The sequence below is a fragment of the Euprymna scolopes genome, chromosome 42 (assembly GCF_053919585.1).
Source record: "Euprymna scolopes isolate OS-2025 chromosome 42, ASM5391958v1, whole genome shotgun sequence".
Taxonomy (NCBI): Eukaryota; Metazoa; Mollusca; class Cephalopoda; order Sepiida; family Sepiolidae; genus Euprymna; species Euprymna scolopes.
Window position 1 is genome coordinate 30,220,137 of NC_136523.1, and position 24,482 is coordinate 30,244,618.

At 32.5% G+C, this 24,482-nt stretch overlaps 1 protein-coding gene across 1 annotated transcript in view; it reads left to right on the forward strand.

Annotated features, from left to right (window-relative positions):
* The window catches only part of LOC145266984 (transcription termination factor 2-like), a 135,439-nt gene that overhangs the window by 25,206 nt on the left and 85,751 nt on the right, over nucleotides 1-24,482 (forward strand). The window contains exons 6-8 of the mRNA XM_080122827.1: nucleotides 6,185-6,427; nucleotides 20,883-20,994; nucleotides 22,977-23,051. Coding sequence (XP_079978953.1) covers nucleotides 6,185-6,427; nucleotides 20,883-20,994; nucleotides 22,977-23,051 — 430 coding nt within the window. The remainder of the gene's footprint in view (nucleotides 1-6,184; nucleotides 6,428-20,882; nucleotides 20,995-22,976; nucleotides 23,052-24,482) is intronic.

Genomic DNA, 24,482 nt, shown 5'->3' on the forward strand with positions numbered 1-24,482 from the left:
TCTTTAAATAAACCATCGATAAAAAAAAAATTTTAAATAAAAATGATTTTTGTTTTAATTTAATTACTTTTAATGTTTAATAATTTATATCAGTTTGAAATCGGTTAAACTTTTGTAAATGACCATTTTGGTTAAAAAAAAAAAAAGTCCACTGATGTTGGTCTGCTGTTATGAATTCGAAATAGGGATATGTGAACAAGAAAAGAACAAACGTAAAACTTCTTTAAAAAAAAAAAAAAAAAAAAAAATCGGAAAAGCAAAAATAAGGGGAAAAAATGAATGTGTTCGTATAAACAAAAACAAAAGAACACAGCGAAAAGCGAAAAAAAAAATAGCATAAATAACCCTTCAATTCGGTGAGGCTATGCTGAAAGAGAAACAAGCGTGTCATAATTAAAGTTGGATACGTAAATAAGAGTTTGTAGTAAAACATGGAATCAAAGGTTCGTTTCGGGTTTTTTTAGTAAATGCAATTTTCTATGTGTAAACTGAAGTCGTATTGCAGAACACAAATTTCTGTAAGAGAGTGTTTGAATAGTATGCTATGCAAATTGTTGAAGTAATATAAATGGTAATTAAGCAACGTAAAAGTAACCGTGAGATAAGAATTAATGTTTGTGGGAATGTCGCTATCGGTTAATTTGGTGGTGCGTTTCACCCAATAGGAAGCATAGAACGGAAAGGCATGGTGAAATTCCATTCCAGTTTTTTTAAGCAACTACGAAGTACAGAAAACCGAAACCAGTGTTCATTCTTAACTGTCTCTTGTGAACGATCATGCAACAGTGTAAATGGGTGGCAGGGGGAAGGAGGAATTTATTAGAGAGAAAAGATTTTACTACTTCCATTGATCTTAACCGATTTTGGCAGTGAACTCTCAACAGAAAAAATATAGGAATCTATGATTAGCGAGGAAGTGGAGAGGTAATATGCCTACACAAACCTCAGATATTGTGCTGCAGTTTGTGCATATTACATTTGCATGAAATGTCTTGATTTTTAATCCTATTAAGGTCAAAATCACAGGGGGAAAAATGAGTTCATTTTATTTATATATATATATATATATATATATATATAATAAAAAAGATAACAAACTATTAATTTCATCAGTTCACAACCAACACTGTCTAATTTAAGGTGACTGACTACAAGCAGAGAATGATGTCTGACCAGACCAAGTAAAAGTCACAAAACCTGTTAACAGTCAACATCATAACATCAGGCCCTGAAATGCCCCCAGGTCGGGAGCGCTTGACCAGCCCAGCTGTTCAGTTTGCTGGCTACAACTTAAATCTTTTTTTTGATAATACCTTCAACCCACTGATTTCGTCCATTTTGAAAATTTTTGAAATATACATTTTCACCTGGGGAGAAGCACTTGGTATTAAGGTTTTCTTTTTTGAAAACTTTCTTTTTCTCTGGTAGCAGCCTATCGAAGACAGATCTTATCTTTCTTGCAAACATTAGCTCAGCCGGGGAAGAATTGACATTATTATTAGGATTTGGTGTCACCCTGTAAATTGCTAAAAATGTTTGAATACATTGTTCGTCTGTGTCCGTAGTAAGATTTTTCTTAAGTGCCCTTTTAAACGTATCTACAAATTTTTCGGCCAACCCATTCGATCGTGGATGGTACACAGGTGTTGTCATATGTAGAATATTTAGTGAGTCACAGAATTCTTTGAATTCATGAGCAGTAAATGCTGTTCCATTATCGCTCACTAAGGTTTTTGGCACTCCAAAACGGCTAAAAATTTCATTAAGCGCACTCACAGTGTTTTTTGCTGTTGGATGTCTAAACTTAAATATTTCTGGCCATTTTGAAAAAGAATCTACAATAATCAAGTAAAAATAACCATTTATCGGTCCCGCATAATCAATATGCAGACGTGACCAGGGTAGGTCCGTCTTTGGCCATGGCGTCGTTTTTACTGGAGGATCTCGAGCTGCTAATTGACATCCTCTGCATGTCTTGACACATTTTTCAACTTCCTTGTCCATACCAGGCCAGTACACATATCCTCTCATAAGGGATTTCATTCTCGAAATGCCCGGATGACCTGTATGAAATTCCTTCAGAATTTTCCTCTGTAACGTTAGTGGAATTACGATCCTCTCACCATACATGAGCACATCTTCACAGATGGAAAAAGGCGTTGTTTGATCTACCTTTTTATTTTTTTTTATCCATCCCAATTGATTTTTCATTTTCTTAATGAAAATGTCATTTACTGCCTCTTTTTTTATTTTTTCGAAAGTTACCGGAAGTTCACGTATCATATTACACATTGAACTTGTACATTCACTTTCGTCTTTAAGCGCAGCAATTACCGTTTCTTCGAAACTTTCGCTTCTTTTAGGGATCAACCGTGATAATGCATCTGCGTGTCCTAACTTTTTTGAGGATACATGTTCCATCTTAAACTGATAGTTTAAGAGGGTTACAGCCCATCGCTGTAATCGATTCGCAGTATGTGTGGGAATGCCTTTCTTTGATCCAAATATGGTAAGTAGGGGTTTATGGTCGGTTTGCAAAATAAAAGATCGTCCATGGAGAAATCGATTGTACTTTGTAATTCCAAATATTATCGACAGCGCCTCTTTTTCAATTTGGCTGTAATTTTTCTCCGCTGCAACCAACGTTCTTGAAGCATGGGCGATAGCTTTTGTCCTACCATCCTCATACTTGTGAAGTAATACAGCGCCAACACCGTAATCACTGGCGTCCGTTGCTAGTATTAGTTCCTTTTCTGGATTGAAATGTGCCAATGCTAAGTCTGACAGTAGACATCTTTTGATATTTTGGAAAGCAGATTCACATTCCTTATTCCAGTTCCATTTAACACCCTTTTTCAGTAACTCGTTAAGAGGAGCTCTTAAATTATGTATGTTAGGGATGTAAATTGCATAGTATTGAACTAATCCCAAAAACGATTTTAATTTTGTCACTGAATCTGGAGCAGGCATCTTTTCAATTGCTTCAGTCCTTTGTGGATCCGGTCTTCGACCCTCTTTGTCGATTATTTGACCTAGATATTTAATTTTTTTCATAAAAAAATCGCATTTTTCTGGGCTCAATTTAAAACCAAATTCCTGTATTCTTTTGAATACTTCTTTTACATGCTTCTTATGATCTTGCAAATTTTCACTTTTAATTAGGATATCGTCAAGGTAGGCCATTGAAAATTCCAACCCTGCCAGCATCGTGTCCATAATTTGCTGGAAAATAGCAGGAGCAACCTTTAATCCAAAAGGAAGCCTCTTTAGCTTAAAAATGCCCTTATGAGTATTTATGCCTAAGTATTTGGAGCATTCATCGCTGATCTTAATTTGCAAGTAAGCATCTGAGAGGTCTATCTTAGAAAAATTTTTTCCTCCGTTAAGCTTAGAGAACAGATCTTCTGCGGACGGAAGGGGATAATTATGGTCCAATAGACAGTCATTTAAACCCGTTGAAAAATCTCCACAGACCCTTATTCTGTTATTTTTTTTTCTTTACATACACGGTTGGACTTGCCCAATCTGTGTGGTTAACTTTTTCAATGACTTCCAGTTGTTGAAGTCTATCCAACTCTTTTTCGATTGCGTCCATCGCTGAAAAAGGCACATTCCTTTTAGGTTTGAATACTGGAGTGGCATTTTTCTTTAATTCAAATTTTGCCTCTGTCTTAATACAGAGTCCTAGTCCTTCGGCAAAAACATTGGGAAATTCAGTTTTCAAATCCTTCAGGAAGTCTTCCCTTTGGTTTGCTTTTTCTGCAGTTAAAACGTTACAAAACGAATTTATGGGTTTCTCCCATAAATTAAACAGGACAATCCAATCTACCCCAAACAGGCATGTATTCTTTCCTGGTACGACGTACACTTTGGATTTATGAGTCTGGTTAGCGAATGTCACTTTGCATTTTAATTCTCCCTTGAACTCTAATCTTTTGCCGCACACACTTCTCGCCGTCTTTCTGGTTTTCGTTAATTCAGGTCGACCTATCCTTTTCCATATATCTTCATTTATAATACTAATATCTGCACCGCTATCCAGAAGCAATGTAACCAGATGTCCATTTATCCGAACATCAACATATTTCCGTCTTTCGCAGCTTTTTTCTTTATTCATGCGAAGCGTATTTACATTATCGGTCCCTTGTCTTTTCTTCTGGGCACAGTATGTTCCCTTGTGACCTCTGAGACCACATTCATAACATATTTTGTTCCTAAACCAGCAGGTCTTATTGTTGTGTCTTAAACTACCACAACATTTACACTTTAGCTTTGGGTCTTTGTATCCTTTAAGGATCCTGTGTTCTTGGAACCTGGACTTTCTTGTGGTCCCTTGCCTTTTTACTTGCTGCACCTTAAAAATATTTTTCTCTTCAATGCGAGTGTTGTCTTTCTTTATGTTAATCAGACGTTGACACTCTTCAGTGACTTTTTGCAATGTTATGTTAGGATCCGCCTCCATAATTGTTAGGATCCGTGAACGTATATCTTTGTCCCTTGGTGCTGTGAGACCTTGTACAAAGATTAAACATTTAAATTGGTCTGCGGAAATTTCATTCAATTTAAATGATTCGCATAAACAGTTTATAGTGCAAGCATATTCTAGATAGTCTTCAGCTTCTGCCTTCTGAATGTTCAAACATTTGTATCTAGAGTGAAATAGGCTATCCCTTTTATCAAATATTTTCGACAAGGTACTAATTGTTTCCTCGAACGAAACCTCCTCCGGTTTTTTTGGTAGAATTAGATTTGCATACTTGGTGTTTTCATCAGTACCCAGTTTTTGTAGTAGCAGGGTAACTTTTTCCTCATCGGTCCAGTCTAAACATCTTTTCGTAAAAATTGTTTCGTATCTTCTGTAGTATGCAGGGAAAGTAACACCAGTATCCGGGGAGTAACGAAATTCCGTTAGTGAATTTGAAATACCCTCGGCAGAAAAATTAGTCTTCTTCCCGGTCGACGTTAGAATTAGCTTTTCTAAATTCTTTTGCTGTGTCGACATTTGTCGTTGTAGTATGTTTGTTTGTTCTTGTTGTGCCTCTAAAGTTTTTTGTGTTCTTTCTTGTTGTTGTTGCAGCTGTTGCTGTAGCTGTTGTTGTTGAATTTGTTGTTGTTGTTGTTGTTGTTGTTGCGCTAAAAATTGTTGAGTCATTTTTGTCTGTTCCTGGATGCTAAGGGCTAGAGCCTTAGTTAACTCTGCTAATTGTTCCATGTTAGCTTCTACTACAAAAATGTCTTTTCGAATTCTACACAATAATTCCAAAGAAAAATCGTAAATTTACGTATATCGTAAATTAGTAGCAATATGCAGACACAACACGTTTCAACAAAGTTCATCCATAGTAATTCAACAGGCTTTGTAAAATAATTCTTTTTTTTTTTTTTTTTCAACAACGTAAGTTCATACACAAAATATTTCTTACTTCCCACGACAAATAGTTCCAATTATTTATATAAAGGCAATAACAAACAATTAATTTTCCAAAAAAAAAAAAAAATATATGGCTGCCGTTCCCACGTGGCATAAAATGGTACAATAGTCGTTGTATTTATATTTTTTCTTTCGAAACTCGTAATCCTTTAGTGTAGTTTCGAATTCAACTTGCGACCATTTTTTTTTTTTTTTTTTTTTTTTTTACTTGTCAAAATAAATATAAATTCCACTTTACCTTGAACATGTTTCTATAATTTCTTGTGAGTTCTTTACGAAGAAAAATCCGTACTTTTCGCTACTTTAGGTAGGAAAAATTTTTAAATTCATTGACGCACGTGGTCAAAAATCCTTGTGTAGTTTGTTTTTTTCGTAAAACAAAAAAATCCTTGCATTGTACACAGTCCTTGGTACGGTAATTTATCTCTGTTAAGAGAAAGAACATCCTTTCGTCGCCATTGTTATATTCCTAAATACTTAGGAAATAAAGACAAACGTGAGTTACACCGAGTGGTATGTGTAATGGGGTTTATTTATAATACAGAAACGTAAGGCTGCTCGCCTAAGGTAAATAGAAGTACATAGTAACAAGTATGGGGAAGAAAGTCTGATAATCAACACGTAAGACTATCCGTCTTACTGCGACTGCTTGTCTGCCGCTGTCTGCCAAACAGTCCAATATATATATACAGTTTGTAACCGGTGTATAGCCAGTTATGTTCCTTCACAACAGTATTATTCTTTCTTTTTCAGCACACAAAAGAGCCAGAGAAGAAATCCGAACATCGCTCACCAAATGAAACCAACACGAATGTTATTTCTTCTTCTGTAAAGACAAAATCAGCCGAAGAGAAAGAAAACACAAATGACAGTTTCTGTCAATGGAGGGGGAATGCTGTGGAGGATTCTCAACAACCAGAAAAAGAGAAGGTTTCTTATGCCGAGCCCGATCAGTCTTTAAAGAAAGCTCTGCAAAATCAACTTGAAAAACAAAAGGTTAGAAGATTGACATGACTTTTTTCCTTTGCTTTCTTTTTCTCTCCCATGTGAATAAGAAATTCAACAATATATTTATCATATTGTTTATAGCTCCCTAAATGCTGGGGCAGGCTCTTTAAATGAATTATTATCAAATTGAATGTTTAATGTAAAGTTTTGTCTGACCACGTTGATGAGCACATTTTTATGATAGCCTTCTAGGAATGTTTTCTTGCAAAAACATAATTAAACTTTAATTTCTTTCTTTTCACTGTGGTTGTTAGGTTAACTGCATGGTTCTAGGAGTTCAGACAAAAGTTAAAATGTAAACTTAGGTCTGAGGTTTAAATTGTCTTACCAGTTGCACAATTATCTTCCACACTGATGATTCTCTAAATAATGCAGATGTGGATAGGAAATTTTAAGAACATATATTAATCATAATATACAAGCCTGCGCAAACAAAAATTCTAAAAATCAGAACAGATAACATCGGTTCTTGAACAGAGTTTAATATCCTATCAGATTGATCTATATCAAAATAAAATATATCTATCTTTAAAACTTTACTGCAGTTTCTTTGTATCACCAGAAGTTTGTTTGACTGGCATCAATCAAAAGCAAAATTGGAAGAATAAACAATATTTATACAAATGATCAGACATTTTTGTTTTTCAATTGATGCCATCAAGGACATTTAATAAAATTGGTGAAACTGCAGTACAGTGGAAAAACTAAGTCAAGGATACTTTAGAAAATTAGTGATACTGTGAAAAAGCTAAGGACACAAAAATAGCAACAAAAAATCATAAGATCTAAATAGTATCAGTATTAGTTTTATTTATAAGGTCTAAGATTAGACAAACATGACACAGACCAGCAACCAAAGGCAAACACTAAAAGACTTCCAGAAACTTTAAATCCAAAAATTATTACACTTAACCCCAAAAACTAAATAACCACATCACTTCAAAATCACTTTCTAAGCAAATTTAAACAACACTCTGACATTCTCTCTCCCTAACATAAACATATGATAGCTTGATTTTAATGTATAAATATTCCATACTTTGATAGGTTCATTCTTTTTTTTTTTTTTTTTTTTTTTTTTTTATATCACCATACGATTTCATTAATAATCATTCCTGATAAAGAACACAGGACATTCAAAATACTGAATTATAACAAAAATATTTTTTTAAGATACAATCATTTTATGCTTCAACTACCATCAATTCATTATATATATATATATATATATATATATATATATATATATATATATATATATATAATTTAAAGGAGATTAGAATAATAGTCTAAAGAGCTAAGTGTATTTTAATGTAACAGTGAAATTACTAGTTTAATTAAAATACAGGAAATGCTCGTTGTAATTTAGATATATAATAAGCTCGATAGTTAAATGTCCTAGAGCTAATTCAATATTAAGTAAAGTGATTTTCAATTTAAAAATTTAAAAATTTTTAAAATTTAAAAATCAAATTTTAATTAAATTAAAAATCAGTTTCATAAGAAGGAACAACAACAAAGTCAATTATCTGTACGATCGTTTCGGAAATCCGTGCTTTTTATTTGTGGTATACATGAAGTTATGTAGAACAATTATATATAGTTTTTTTTGGTAAGCACGGTCTCCTCATCAGCAAATTTAGGAGGATTTTTATTGAATTTAAAAGACACCATAAATAAACCTAGCATTAAAAGTAAGGCAGATGAATCTGAAAAAATTGAAATAAAAGGTTTGGATTTAAAATTTATAAGAAAATTAATATAGGTTATAGATAGAAATGAGTAGAAAAAATATATATTTTTGAATTTATATAATAAATTTGATTTAAAAATATATAGAGATAGTTACCTTTTAGTTTTTCTTTTTTTGAAATCAGGAACTGTGTTTAAAGTAGTCATTTAGATGTTTGCTATAGCTTTTTATTTTATTGAATGATGAATTTTAAAAGGGTGACGCTCGTGCAGTAAATTGTTTCCGTTAGCGTATTTTGATTTAAAGACGCTACAGTTAATATATATAGATAGAGGTATTTATTTTGCAAGTTTTTAAGGGGAGATAATTGTCATGTATTATTGACTTTATTTATTATTTGATTTACGGGTCTAGGGGAGGTAATTGGTCTAACTTAATTTATTTAAAAAAAAAAAAAATTGTAATCTATTTTTACTAATGAGTAATTTTTAATGATTTAAGGTGGTTTATATTTATTAAATTTAAACCAACGTTTATGATTACATGTCAGAAGCTCGTGTCTTGAATTTACTAGTTTGGTTGTATTTTTATATCTTCATATTTTAAAATTTTTAGGGTTTCTTTTGTACATAGTGGACAAAATTTATCTCCTGGTTTATATGATTTGCAAGTCTCAATTATTTGCCATTTTAAGTTGAAAGAAATATTGCTATTTTTTAGTTGCCAAATATAGTTGGATAGAGTAGTTTGGTTTGATAGAGAGTTATTTTTAAAAGAATGTTTGTGCGTTAAAATTCTATGTTTTATTGGGCCAGATGTGGAACCAATATATATTACCTCTTGATTATTGTGATTATTTTCCGTTAGGTCTATTGTTGGATTATTATGTGGTGGGTTGATTAGTAATTGATCGGTAGATTGATTTAAGTTGGTGTTATTATTTAATCTGGTAGTTGAGTTATGGCTGTTAATAGGTTCTTGTAGATTTGGAGTTTTTGATACTGTGCAGCTATAGATAACATTTTTAATTTTACATGAGCCTTGTAGGGGACATTTATTTTTTTCTTCTACAGTTACAGTCCGATGTATTTTGTATAGTTGTATTTTGTAGTTTATTAATTTTCTTATTATTAGAGCTAATTATTTTCTGATGAAGGTTAGGCATAGTAGAGTAAGAGACTTGTGTTCTTATTGAAAATTTTATTATATCTATGGGGGGCTTTAAAGTTCTTATCTAATATTTTAAAGAATTCTCTGGCTATGTTTGTTTCTAGGTTTTTGGAATACGGGGGGTTGAACCATAGGATCTCCTTGTGTCTATTCTTACGTTTACGGGTTTTAGTTTGCTGTTTATTTGTATTATTATCTAATATTTGTAGTTTGGTTTTATCTTTTTTTTGTCTCTTGGTTATTTTTCTTAACTCGTATACGGGAAGACATTGCCATATTATATGTTATTACGCTCTTAATAGGTTTATTTTTAATGCAGTTTATGTTTCTATCATTTTCATTTATGAATTTAATTTGTGAATTATATCCAGAGTTTTTAAGGGCTTCATTATAGTATTTTTCATTTTTGGTAAATATTGATTTAGTAGAAGACAGTCTAGAAATTCTTAGAGCGATATTGGGAACTATTGATTTTAATATTGATTTAGGGTGGTTTGATTGATTGTGGACATATAGGAGTGATTGGTTAGGTTTATGGTATGGTTCAAAGGTAGAATTTTCAAGATTTAAGGTTATGTCTAAGAAATTAACAATTTTTTTTTATTAGGGTCGATTTTTATACTAAGTCCATAATTTTTAAATAATTTATGTAGAGCTTTAATTGCTTTTTCATAATTTTTATTAGTAGAATTCGTTATGAAAAGTGCATCATCTCTATATAGCCCTCCTTCAAGTTTGAATTGTTTATGGAGTATACAATGTATTTCATTTAAAAGGAAAAGGCCAACTAGATCAGTGACCTGAGTTGAGTCCGTCGATCCCATTAAAATGTTGAAGTGGTTAGGGGTATTTTTCCTGGTCCAATATTTATTATCAAATGTTATTAAAGACTGTCTAGCTATAAGTATTAGTTTAATTTCGTCTTGAGTTATATTAGTTAATTTTCGTGCCATTAATAGAGATTTATTAAGTAGGATAGGTGATATAGATTGGTAATATGATTCAATGTCAAAAGAAAGAAATTTAATATTATTTTTATTTTGAATATTAGAAAACCAGTCGATTACTTGGTTAGAAGATTGCCATAGTGGGTATTTTATTATGGATTTAATTTTGGGGATAATTCTATCTAATATGTTTTTACTAACCAGTCCTATATCTGATTTCGAGGGGCAAATGAGTCTAATAGTAGGGTTAATATTGGAGCTGTGTTTGTGGTCTTTTAAAGTAAATCTCGGGGTACCTGGTACCGTTATTTCTGTGTATTTATCTATTTTAAGTTTAGTTAAAATGTTTTTTGCATCATTATTTATTTTATTTAGTGCTGATTTATTAGTAGTTTTATAATTTTTATTAAGTTCTTTATATATTAGATTTTTATATTGTATATAGTCCATTGTGTAGAAATTTCCAGTTTTATCTGCCGGTACTATGAGTTTATTTTGGTGGCTTATAGAAATAGATTTTGAAAATTTATTTATTTTTTTAAGTGTTGGAGTGATATATTTTTTATTTTTCTTAAATTTAATATTTTTAATCAGGTTGATTAAGTCATTTTCAAAATTTTCAGTGTCTATGTTTCTCTTAGGGTTTTTGTATGTTTTTAGTCTGTAGTATTTCGCTGCTTTTCTTTCTTCATTGTCTTGTCTGGGGATAGTTTCTTTTATTTCTCCAGGTTGGTGGTGTATTGGTTCTGTGGTTTCATTTTGGTAATTATCAAAATGGTAGGCTTTCCATCTCAAGTTCCTTATAAATTTTTTCAGATTCATCTGCCTTACTTTTAATGCTAGGTTTATTTATGGTGTCTTTTAAATTCAATAAAAATCCTCCTAAATTTGCTGATAAGGAGACCGTGCTTACCAAAAAAACTATATATAATTGTTCTACATAACTTCATGTATACCACAAATAAAAAGCACGGATTTCCGAAACGATCGTACAGATAATTGACTTTGTTGTTGTTCCTTCTTATGAAACTGATTTTTAATTTAATTAAAATTTGATTTTTAAATTTAAAAAATTTTTTTTTAATTTTTAAATTGAAAATCACTTTACTTAATATATATATATATATATATATATATAAGCAGGGCTACCCAATGTACCAACCGGTCCTGGATATGACCTTAAACTATATCCAATGGTGAGGCCCCAGCTTGCAGGCTTTGGAGAGTGTGGAGCCACCATTTAATTGCCATTGCTCCCAGGTCCACTCTGACCTGGTGTGGCAGTACATCTTAGGGTCCCAACTATTGGTTAAATAGAAAATGGCTTAAAAAAAAAAATGTATTCTAATAAAAAAATTTTCTTCAAAATAACTGGATTCGTATCTGTTAAATAGAAAATGGCTTAAAAAAAAAAATATATATTCTATTAAAAAATTTTCTTCAAAATAACTGGATTTGGCATTAAATGAACTGAAAAGGGTTGATATGCCATAAAGCAAAAACAACCAACCAAACCAATGTACCTACTGGGACCTAACACAAAGCAGAGTATGTCACAACGAACATAAGACAAGTAATAACTCAACTCTTTTTTTCAATATCATTTATTTCCGGGTACTTTCTTGAGTAAAACGTGTCTGTGTTCTCTGGCACGTCATCCACGTTTCTATCGTGATCATCCTCTCTAACATGCTCTCTCTCCTTAATCTTTTTCCCTACCGTGAGGTTCTTTCGCACAGAGCTCGAAACATCGAAAAAAAAACAAAAAAAACTAACATAAGGCAAACGATTGATGTTAAATGTAAAAATCGAAAAAAGAAAACAGAAAACGAAGGTTAAAATTAACAACAAAACAAAAAAAAACATGTGAAAAATGGCTTAAATAAGCCTGTTTCGATATTAAAATTTTAAAAATCGGTGGGTACCCAGGTGTTTTTGGGTGTGTGTGATTGGTCGCGGTTGGGAGTGTTAATGAAAACCTAAGAATAAGCGAAGTAAAAAAAAAAAAAAAAAAAAAAAAAAAACGAACGTAACGTGACAAATGGCTTAAATAACACTCCTTCAATATTAAAATTTTAAAAATCGAGAGAAAAAAAAAATCTCGCACCACGATTCGAACCCAAAACGTTCAGATAATGAACCAATGCTCTAACCAACTGACCTAACATGACACACATGAAATTGTGTCAGGTCTTCAAATATTTAAACTAAATCAGGTCATGACGTTATCTGACGCATGCGTAGAACTGATCTCGTCATGAGAGGACGGTTTTTGTTGCCCCCCCCCCCCCCCATGTAGAAAAGTGTTGATTTCAGGGTTAAAAAATTAACGTTTTTGGCCAATTTTTCGCTATTTTTCGGGCGAGGGATGGGGCTTTCATATGAGACCAAATTTGTGAATTTTTGTTCTGTCTGTCGAAAGTTTTTAGCAGACACACAAACATACACACATTTTCGCTTTTATATATATACTAGTGGGGGGGGTACCCGGCATTGCCCGGGTGTTTGTAGGTGTGTGTATGGGGGGGGGGGGTAATTAATAATCCTGCTTGAATATTATAAAAAAGACGATGTAAAAAAAAAAAATCCAAAACCAAAACGGAAAAAAAATGGCATAAATAAACCTGTGTAGGGGGGGGGGGGTAAACTAAAGAATAAGCGAAGTAATAAAAAAAATATGTTTAGTCGGGAGGAGGGATTTAACCCAGAAGCTTTGACGCGGAGATGGAAACCAATGCCAACTACGAATGAGAGTAATTGATTAGCGTGTTAAGTTAAAGCTTATAAAGCTAAAAGAGGTTTGATTGACAGGACGACGCTAAATGAGGTCATCGCGCGATCGTTATTTTTAGTTTTCACTTCACCCCAGATGATGGTGGGAAGGGGGGGAAAGCAGAGCAAAAGCCGAGAACCTAACGTTTTTCACTGTATTTATACTAAAATGGAGGACGAACCGAGGACAAAGCGAAACAGCACGAATCTCATAAAAGTCGATGTAAATAAATCTAGAGACGACCCGCGTTCCCAAATCCTACATATTATGATATAGGACCCATATAAACAGTTGTAAGCGATAGTAACGAACCCGGGAGCATGTGCTCGAAAAGCCTTTTGAAGACATACACAAAATGGTCACACACATTTTGCCTTTTATATATAGATAGACTAGCGAGGGGTACCCGGCGTTGCCCGGGTGTTTGTAGGGGTGTATCGTGTTAAATAAAAAAGAAACCGGGGGGGGGGCGAAGCCGAACCCCTGAGGCGAAGTTTGAAAATAAAATCGGCCAGCCAGAAGTGAAAGATGTTTGAAAGTCATCGAGCGTTACGACGATGACAGCATTGTTATAAGCGAAGTAAGAAAAGAAAACAACGTTTTAGTTAAGCAGGGAGTAAAACACAAATTAAAACAGAAAAACGAACGAACGTTACATGAAAAATGGCTTAAATAATACAGGGGTCAATATTTAAATGTAAAAAATTGAAGAAAAACAAAAGACATCTCACACCACGATTCGAACCCAAAACGTTTAGATAATGAACCAACCCTTAACTACCTACGCTAAAGCGGCGTATATAAAGTTTGTTCGGTTTATCAACTATTTAAAGTAAATCAGGTCATGACGTCATCTGACGCATGCGTTGTTGACCCTCCCCCCTGTCGAATCTGTCTAGACATCTCTCTCTCTCTCTCTCACTTCGTCTGCCTTACTCTAAAGACTGAAAAATGGCGTCTGGCTGTTTTTATTTTTAAAAACTTCGTTTGTTAATATTTTTTGTAAGCATATTTTTTTTTTTTTTTTACTTCACATGTTTGGCTTATTATTTTTCGTTTAACTATCGAGTCTAACTATTTTGAATGTGGTAATAACTTTGGTAACGTTGCCATAGCGTAGAAGTTCATAGTTTAGCTTTAATTAATTTTTTTTACCGATAACAACATTTTTAAATTGTAAATTAAGATCGCCATTAGAGGTTGCTGACGTCAAGATCACGTGACATGACTCAGCGGGTTTTAAATACAAGTTGACCCAAAATAAACGGCCGCGTGTATACTTTATGTAGAAGACTTGGCGGCCGTATTTTTTGGGGGCAGTTATAAATCGATTTAAAAATATGTAATGTTTAACATTAAAATGTCACTTTCCCCCCCCTCCCCCTGCAGAAAATCGATCAGTTGATGCACTTCTGATGGTCACTTTGGGCCAATTTTTCGATATTTGTCGTCCGGAAGGTGGGGCTTTCATATGAGACCAAGTTTGTGAATTTTTGTTGTATCTGTCAAAAGTTTTTAGCAGACACACAAACATACATACACACAAACAAACATACACACATTTTCGCTTTTATATATATAGATAATATTGCTGCAAAATTGCCCCCCCCCCACACACACACTGATGAAATCTGCGTCTGTTTAGGATTAATCATAAACATTTTTTCTAAATTTTTAATATTATTCATTTCGAGTAATGCTGATCAGAAATATGCAAACTTTGTGGGTGTTTGTTTTGTAGTTTTTAATTTTATCTGGACACATACATACACACACACACACACACACACACACACACACACAACTGCCCTTTATGTAATAACTAGCATGGATACCTGTCATTGCCCGGGTCAACATGAAGGTGGGTTTGGACGCACCTGCTATACTAAGGATATTGAGCAATTTTTCATTATTATATGTCAACTCCATCATTACCCCACAACAATTTCAAAAATAAAAGAACGGATAAAAACACAAAAATGTAATCACCCGAAAAAAGAAGAAATACATGACAACCTCCCCAACAGATATTTCGGCAGAAGGTATACAAATAGAGAAGAAGCTATTCTCTGAATATTGAGTACTTACCTGTGCACTGTAACCCCTCTCCCTCCCTCCCTCCTCAAAAAATAATGGATCACAACAACTTTTCTTTCAATCAAAATATTAGGGAGTACCTGTGCGACCGCAAAAAAAAAAAAAAAAAAAAAATGAGCCGGATTGGCTGCGAAGAAGGCAAAAACTTATGGACAAGTGCTTTTGCCCACATTGCCATGAGTGCTTATGACATCATAACGTTGCAAAATAAGCACTTTTAAGCATAGTTTTAGTTTTATATGCATGTTTGACTTGCAAAAAAAGTAACACTAAAAACAGACCTCCTCTTCCAAAAAGTGATCCAGTTAACCCCCACAGAATGAATATTTTTTTTCTAATTTTCACATTTGCATCCAGAGCATTGCCCTTTAAGATGGTACCAGTTTCATGCTGGACCAATGGCAAAAGTTTCTAGCAGGTATACAAACACACAGACGTTTGAGATTTTTATAATAGACTAACAGGGGTACCCTGCATTGCCTGGGTGTGGAGAGATTTTATGGTGAGGGTATTCAGCAACGGAGCCCTAAAAAAATGTTTCAGTCAAGCGAGAAACAAAAAAATTAGCCGAAGTAGCCAGGCTCGAACCTGTAACATTAAGATGAAAAAAAAAGCCAACTGCTTTGACCCGCGCCCACAGCGACATGCGGTGTTACCAACGTTCAAAATAAGGTTAGTCATTGCAAGGCGAATGACTTTTTAAAAATTTTGACGAAAAAACTGACCCCTCATAAAACTCAGTCAAGTTTGAGGTCAAAGAATTAATCTTTTTGGACAATTTTTAAATATTTTTCGTTCGAGAGACTGACTTTTACAACGATACCAATTTTGTCAGTGTTCATTGCACGTGTTGAAAGTTTTTGGCAGATTTTTTTTTTTTTTCACCATTAAAATACTTGTAGAACAGGTAGAGGGATGCAACATTTCATGGATGGGACAGAGGCTAAAGCTTAGATGATAGTTGAGGACCTATCAGATTGGCGACTCTCTTTTGAACCCTGTCAGGAATGAGAAACTAGTAACAGATGCACCAGCCCAAAATGTGACAACAGTACTCCATACATGGACGAATGGTGGCGTTATAGAGATACATGATACTTTCAAGTGTAAGTATATTTTTAGCACGGTAGAGAGAGCCTACCTTCTTTGCAGTAGCCTTGGCAATGCTTTCAATGTATCTGTTCCAACTCGTTCTCTGTGAACGTTAGGCCGAGGAGTTTAAAGAAAGTACTTTCAGGTAATGTGTTTTTAGCCATTGCAATTGGTGGTAGAGAAGGTTTCTTGTAATTATTGAAGGAAGCAAGCTTAGTCTTGGCAGCATTAAATGTGACCATCCATTTTTGTCCCCATTCCACTAAAGATTGGAGATCTTCCTCTAGTGTTTCTGCCATTCCTTAGATATATGTTCATTTGTTTTCTCTTTATGCCTGTTATAGAGCATCAGCAAATATACCCATCTCAGAGACAATTTTATCAGGGAGGTCATTTATGAATATTAGGAATAATAAGGGTCCTAGGATAGACCCTTGAGGTACTCCCGCATTTATATCATATTGTTTAGATGTACGACTGTCGAGGGCAACCTGGATATTTCTTTCAAGAAGGATTTAATTACGTTATATATTCTTCTAGTAATACCATATGATCTGATTTTCCTTAGAAGACCATCATGCCATACCATGGCCATCAAGATATAGAAGGCCTGTTTACTGAAAAATGCCTGCAGGCAATGTAGGTAAGATTTTTCAAACTGTTACTCTCGATACTATGACAGCATTTTTAAAAAGAGCATTAAAACATGTTAAGAAAAGAAAGGAGCCCAATTCGATTAATTATGAAACTGACCTTTATTCAATATCTATAATATAAAGCTGAACGTTTGTGTGTGTCTGGTCACGAATAGGCTCCTATATGGTTGACTATTATAGAAAACTGATCACATATAATAATAGAAGATGTATCGAGACACAGGAATGGGTATGTTTGATCTGGCATAATGATGATTCATTAAAATTGTGGGGTCTGCTTATGCGCCTGGTCCACAAAGTATGGAAATAAAGAATTTTAAAATAAAAAAAAAAAACGTTTATAAGTGTTTTTGATATAGATGTACATAATAATACTTTGGTAAGTATGTTTTAACTTAAATAGGGATGGTATAATAAAATTGTGGGGTCTGCATTCGCGCCTGGCCTCCATAGAATGGAGATAGGCACAAACTTTAATAAAGACTTTTCATATCTATCTGCGTAAGTATACTTTGATAATTATGTTTCAGTTTGAAGAAATATGGTATAATAAAATTATGGAGTGTTCGTTCGCGCCTGACCTCCATAGAATGGAAATATGTCACAAAGTTTAACAAGGTTTTTTAATATAGATCCACAGAATATTGTGATAAGTGTTTCAGTGTGAACAGATATGGTATAATAAATTATGGGGTTTATCTATTTTATTGTTACTTTCATCATATTTTGCTTTGGTTTTGACACCCCCAAATTCAAAGCTATGTCATTACAACCCTTCCTTTTCATAACTTATCATACTTTCATAAATCAGAGTCCATTTTCTGTATGCTGTTTTTGAATCCAGTCAACAATGGGTACTTTTGCTAGTAAAATATAAATATTATCTATGTAAAATTACGTAATTTTAAAGCCATATACAATCTAATACTCATAAAACTGAATTATGAATTTAGGGAACAAACAATTAAAGAAACATAAAACCCAAATAATTCTTGGCCTTGAGGACAAGATCACAGTGTAGTAGTATCTATTCTGATGCTACAATTCACCTTTTCTGTCCTCGGCCGGTGGAGGAGAAATCCTTCATGACTGAGACAATTTTTATTTTTGTTCCTATCCAGAGTGCCCCTTAATGGGCAACTGGAATTTCCCACAAGATTATATATTGAAATATTTAAATAACTATTACTTTAATACAGAAATTACATTTAAAGTTTTGGTTTTCTGTTCTTCTATGTTCATGTTTTTCATCAAAATTTGTGACATATTTTCATCAGTTACATGGTTAAGAATCCTATATTCCGCTATAGTTTTCATTTTCATATCAGTGCAGAATGGAAATGAAGTTCACATAACTACTAAAAGACAATCATACTATAATGTGAACATTGGTTAAAAACTAAGAAAATATAGTAAATATCTACAATATTAAATCAGGGTGATGGTGAATTTGGGATGGGACATTGTTATTATTATTTCACTCACTAGGAGTTGTCTCACAAGCCGTCATCAGTGATCGCTTACTGGCAGTAACCTGTGGTATTTGCTGAAGACCAAGTGACAACAGGTCTCCTCAGATTTCCAATGTTCTCCACCTCTTGACCACTTGTGCAGATGATTGCACGTTATCACAACAACCATTTGCCATTGGTTTCTCATTGGCATTGGCTATTGGTGTTTCCTGGGGTTTCGGTGACAAAATGCCCCCCCCCTCCAAGTACCAGATTTGAACTGTACACTTCCAGTGGAGATCTGGTTAGTACTCTCCCACCTCGGACTTTCCATCCTCCCTGACCCTTCACAACTAGTTGGTGTGGTGCTTGTCGATGTCATCTACTGTTTTTTTGGCACTTCACGGGGAACATGGACTCTGTGTAAACTAGTTTTAATTTAATGGTTGCTTTCTGAGGTTTTCTCTCGTTTTCTTTGTATATATTTCATACTCTTTTTTTGTAATCAAACGTGTATTTATTTTATTTTTCAAATTTTTTTATTTCTTTAATTAAAATTTATTCATACTTTTATTTCGTACTTGTTTTTATTTTATTTTTATTTCATTTTAATTTATTTTTATTATATTTTTCACACTAAATATTTTTATTTTTTGTTACATTTATTTTTTCATACATATTCAAATAATGCTTTTGGCCTTTTTTTTTTTTTTTTTTTTTTTTCTTGCCTTAAATAGTACCTTTGAAAAAGTTTTTGTGATTAAATAAACCAATGAAAACCTTTTGCATATTTGCTTTTTAGGGAGCAATCATTAAATTAAACCCCATTTACGCAGGGTCCATGTTCACTGTGAAATCCCTTTTTTGTTTATTATTGCTGTTGTTGTTATAATAATAATGGTACTTGTGCAGTGTACGCACCGTGCTATATATTAGATAGGATTTTCAAGCTAAATTTTATGGTATCTTTTTTTTTATTATTAAATTGTTAGGTGAAAGTGCAGAATAGTTAGAAAGCCGCTCTCTATTAAGAATGGCTTCCTAAATGATATTATTGTTTCAGCACGGTAAGTACACAACACAAATACCAAACAATATTTATTTATAAGATAAACATATGAAAATATATTAACTAAAATTTAATGTACTCTTTATTTTTAGTTTATATCCAAACTTTAATTAAAACTGATTAGTTAATGAATTTTTAAAATGAATTTGTGTTCATATGTTTCGGGAGAGAATAAATAATTTCCTAATGGTATATATATTATTTAATTGGAATTCATTATTGAGATGAGTATTATTTATTAATTTTTTTTTTATTGCGGACTATTATTCTCATCTTTCTTAGTTGTCCTTTCACAACGTTTCGGCCAACTATTCCTCTGGCCTTCATCAGGTGGTAACCATGACGGAATAGGAACGCCGAATCTCCTAACTGCATTCTCAGCAATCACTGCTATCCATAGTTGTTGTCGTTTCACTAGGTTTTGGCCAAGTAAACCTCTGGCTGGCTTTTGGTAGGATTGAAACCGCTATCTTCAGACAATTCTTACCTGGAAGCATAGAGATTCAATGTCTCTATCCACTGCGCCACGGGTCCCGAAGGGCGATCAAGGTTGAATTTTTTGGTCTTATAAATCCACATTTATTTATTATCTGATCTTTCATGATCAGGTTCGTACCGAATGGTATATATATTATTTAATTAGAATTCATTATTGAGATGAGTATTATTTATTAATTTATTTATTGCGGACTATTATTCTCATCTTTATTAGTTATTGTTTCACGTCGTTCGTTTCATTTCCCATTTCAGTAATGTAAATTATTTACAGATAAAATGTTATAAAACAAACAAACAAACAAACAAAAACTTTTAAGTTTTAAATATATTTCAAAGAAATAAATCACATCTGGTGCTTAAATATTGAATTCATTGATCGTTTTAGTTAAAAAACAAAACAAAAAAAACTTGTGAAAAATGCTTCTAACTTTAAAATATTTGGAAATACTCAATGAAAAGTTTTGTTTATTATTAAAAGAATGGACTGAAAAATATTCTCATAAAAATTGTTTTGCAGTTTAAAAAAATAAAAATGAAATATTCAACTTCCTTTGATAGATATAAAAATTTAAAAACAATCCACTTACTGTTATATTTTGTTAGATTAAAATTATCCCAATGTGCAATTATTATAAAAATTGCAATTATAGTATTATCCAAATAGAGAATTGTTTTTTTTTTCTGTGTAGGAGAATAAAAAACATGCACAATCTAAGGCAATGAAAAATATTTTTTATGACCACGTGGTTGAACACCGGAAATTTTCTTTACCTACATGTTGATCTGGTAATGACGTCACGCTGTCATGTTCAGTGGCCTACTCTCTCGGTAGCCGTGGTAATACCCTCTCAAAAGCCTTAGATATATCTAGGGCTACCGCTCTACCCTCCCCCTGTACAAACAAATAAACAGACAATTGAGATTTATATAATAAAAGACAAATAAATAGAAGATAAATACAAAATATTGCTTTATAGATGTTTTTGCTTTTATTTAGAATTTAGTGAGACGAACCAACATTTCTCAGTTACCTGATAATGGTGCCAGACTCATGGAGAACATCAAAGATTTAGAGAATTATTTGACTGAATTAGAATTGAAAGATGATGGTAAGTTTATTGTATAACACTCTAAAAGAACAGGATTTTTTTTTTTTGTAAAGATACTTGTCTTTTAAAACGGTACAATATCATTCAACCCCAGAGTTGTACAATGTTGAAATTATTGTCTTTATCGTTCTTTCTCTTTTTCTTCTGTTTTTGGACTTATGGTTACATACCCAATGCTTTGATATCCCCTTCCTCTCTTCTGACAGATTTTCGATCTAGCTCTTGTTTTTAATAACAAGATTGACCTTTTATTTTACTGTATGATATTGCATACACTTTCAATTCTCTTTCTCCCTTTATATTTGTTAGAAGAAAAATAATTTTTTATCTTATTTAAGTGTGATATGCAACATTCATCGGCTATGTTATCATAGATCTTTATTTTTTTTTAAATTGAATTTAAAGAGCTTTGAAATATGTTTGCCCTCTTTAAAATCAAAATGCTATAAATGAAAATACTATTATTCAGAATAGATATTCATCTCCACTTTTTAATTTTTTTAAACCTCCTCTCACTTTAGTTAGTAGATGTAATATGAATGTTGTGCCATTGTCCCAAATCTTTAGCACATATAATTCATTTACTTCCCTTCTACTTTGAATCTCTTTAATTTTCCCTCTTTTTTTTATTTATTTACCTTTTCTCTTATCATTCTTGTATATCTAAATGAATAAATACAAAAGTTTAATCCCTTTCTCACACTAAAGATAAAATCAGACTACCCTTTTTCAAGTTAATTTAATTTTACACAATAGACACACCATCTTTTTTATATACTGCTTATGTATATGTAGTATCAATCACAAAGTTAACTAATTTGTATATTATTTTTGAAGAGGGACATTTTATTAATAAATTATTATTTGTCATTGTTTTTTTTAATTCCATGATTGTTTTGATTTTAATATAACAAATAGTTCTCTTTCATGATATAGTTTTGTTTCTTTGATAAATATTTAGCATTTGTGTTCCCTGCTATGGAGAGACCAACTTGACTTTCAACAAGTTGAGATCTTACAGGTGAAGAGGCAAATTGAATTCTTTCTTTTCTTTACTGTCACATTTAAAAGATAAATAAATTTTTATTGAACTTTCCAGAATGTTAATGTTTATCTATATGAATAAACTAGCATGATTGCCCGGGTGGAGAGAAGTGGTATATTAAGGCTATTGAGCAACCAACCACCTAAAAAAAAAATGTTTCAATCAAAATAGCGAGTACCCGTGCAAGTGCAAAAGAAAAAAAATAAATAAAAAGTAGCTGTAATGATACCAATTTTGTCATGGTCCGATGCATCTGTCAAAAGTTTTTTGGGAGACCTACAAACATGCACAGACACACACAAATACGCATTTTAGATATAATCTAAGTAGTATATAAAAAGTTCTAAGAAACAGTGACTGCCCCGATCGCCCCCCCCCCTCTCCAAAAGCCTTTGCTGGACATACAAAAAATGTGGATACACTAACACACATTTTGCCTTTTTATATATATATATATATATATATATATATATATATATATGTATATATATATATATATATAGAAAAAGAGAAATATTTTTTCGTGTTTACAACAAAGTTATAAATGAAATATTTATTATTTAAAATAAATGCTTCAAGTAATTCAAATAGTGAACTTTATAAAACTATAGTGAGTCGGCTAGTTTGATAATAAGCAGTAAATTATACACTAACAAAATCATATCCTTTTATACCTTCCCTTTTCTTTACTTTGCTGATAAATTATTAAATCTTAATATATTTCAAGTTTATTTTGTCAGTTAGTACAGGTGGGTATCTCCCTATTTGTGTCCCCACAAAAACAGTTAGGTATGGGATCAGTTTTTAATCTGAGGGATTTTTCCTTCACTGGGTGGTTGATAATTTGATCCTTTTATTTTCCAATACACTTTTTTATTTACATCCAAATATGCCTTTATATTTCTTAATATTCCAATTTTGCCAATTTACATTTCAGTTAAATCTCAGCAAAAAGAAAATCTTGACGACAGTGACTTGCAAATCATAGCATCCAGTTTTCCTCCATCAAAATGTGAGATATTTTTATCCCTTTAAAGTCAGGATGGCAAAGGAAATTCACTTTTATTTCCTTAAAATTTCAGCTCTGTTCAAGGACTATTAAAATTTGTCCTGGTTCCATGTTGAATTTAATTTTTTTTTTTTTCAGAAATTTGGAAATATTTGATGGTATCCATGTTGCATGGTACCAGAATTAAAGTATAATTTTTAGCATAGAACCAGATTACCAAGTTTATTTGCTAACCTTAGCTTGAGAGTTCAGCCTGCCTTGATTGTTTTCTGTTTCACAGAGCCATTAAGCACAAGGCAGCCCTCATTTGTTTAATCTGAAAATTGTTATAGATTTGTTGAAAATGCAATGAAAAAATTTGTTTTCATCGTGTTAAAAAAAAAAAAAAGGATGAATAAAGCTCTTTTTTTTTTTTAACTTTGTCCAAGTAGGAAAAAGGATAAAGTTCCCATTTGGGCCTGATCCAAGTAGAATACATAGCTCTCTCTCTCCCCCCCCCCAGTAAGTCTTTCACGGCAAACACCTAACTACAATAACTATCAGCAATTTCCCTTGCTCTCTATCTGTGCCTAAATCTAAGGAAAAATTCCATGGGAAGAATTTGTTTGTTTTTTTTTTTCACCCTGAAACTGCTCGTCTGTGGAACACAATACCACAAAGGTATTTCCCAACTGACTATGATATGGTTGTTTTCAAGTTGTGTAAACAGGTTCTTGATAAGCCATCCTCTAAAATAAATTAACTCATCCAATTTCTACCATCACAGTATCCATTAACCCTTATCCTTCAGTGGCCTTCGGGACTTGATAAGCAGTGTATGAAGTAAAAAAAGAAAAAAGACCAATATCTAGCATTAGATAAAACAAATTTCATTTAGAGAATAAATATAAAAAAGAGTTTCATATTTAATGGAGATGTAACTCTTTGCCCAAAAATTATCTTGGCTTGCATCGAATTTGTATTAACACAATTTGCATGCCATTATTTATGGATAAATCCTATTTTAATCATGTAAATTATTCCTGTTGAAACAGTGACTTTATTATATATGCTATACTAAATTTTTAACACAAATAGGTCAGAAATAGGAAAGAAGAATGTTTTTGACAGATATTTCAAGTGTACTTGTTTTTAAAAATTTCTGTTGATAATAATTTGATGAAATTTATGGATAAAATTTTATTTATACAGAGATTGTTTTCTATAACACACGCTTAGGCTGTTTAAAAAAAAAAAATGTTAAATCAGTCATTTCTATTTCATTTGGGCAATGCCAGGATCCAAGTCCAGCTAATAATAAATATTATTGTTGATCTTTAAAAAAGTTTTCTTCCAATTTATTCTTTACTAGCAGTTCAGCCCAGCTTTGTTCAGACGCTATGTACTGTTCATAATTTGCCCTATGTGTGAATACCCTTTATCTAAAATTTCAAA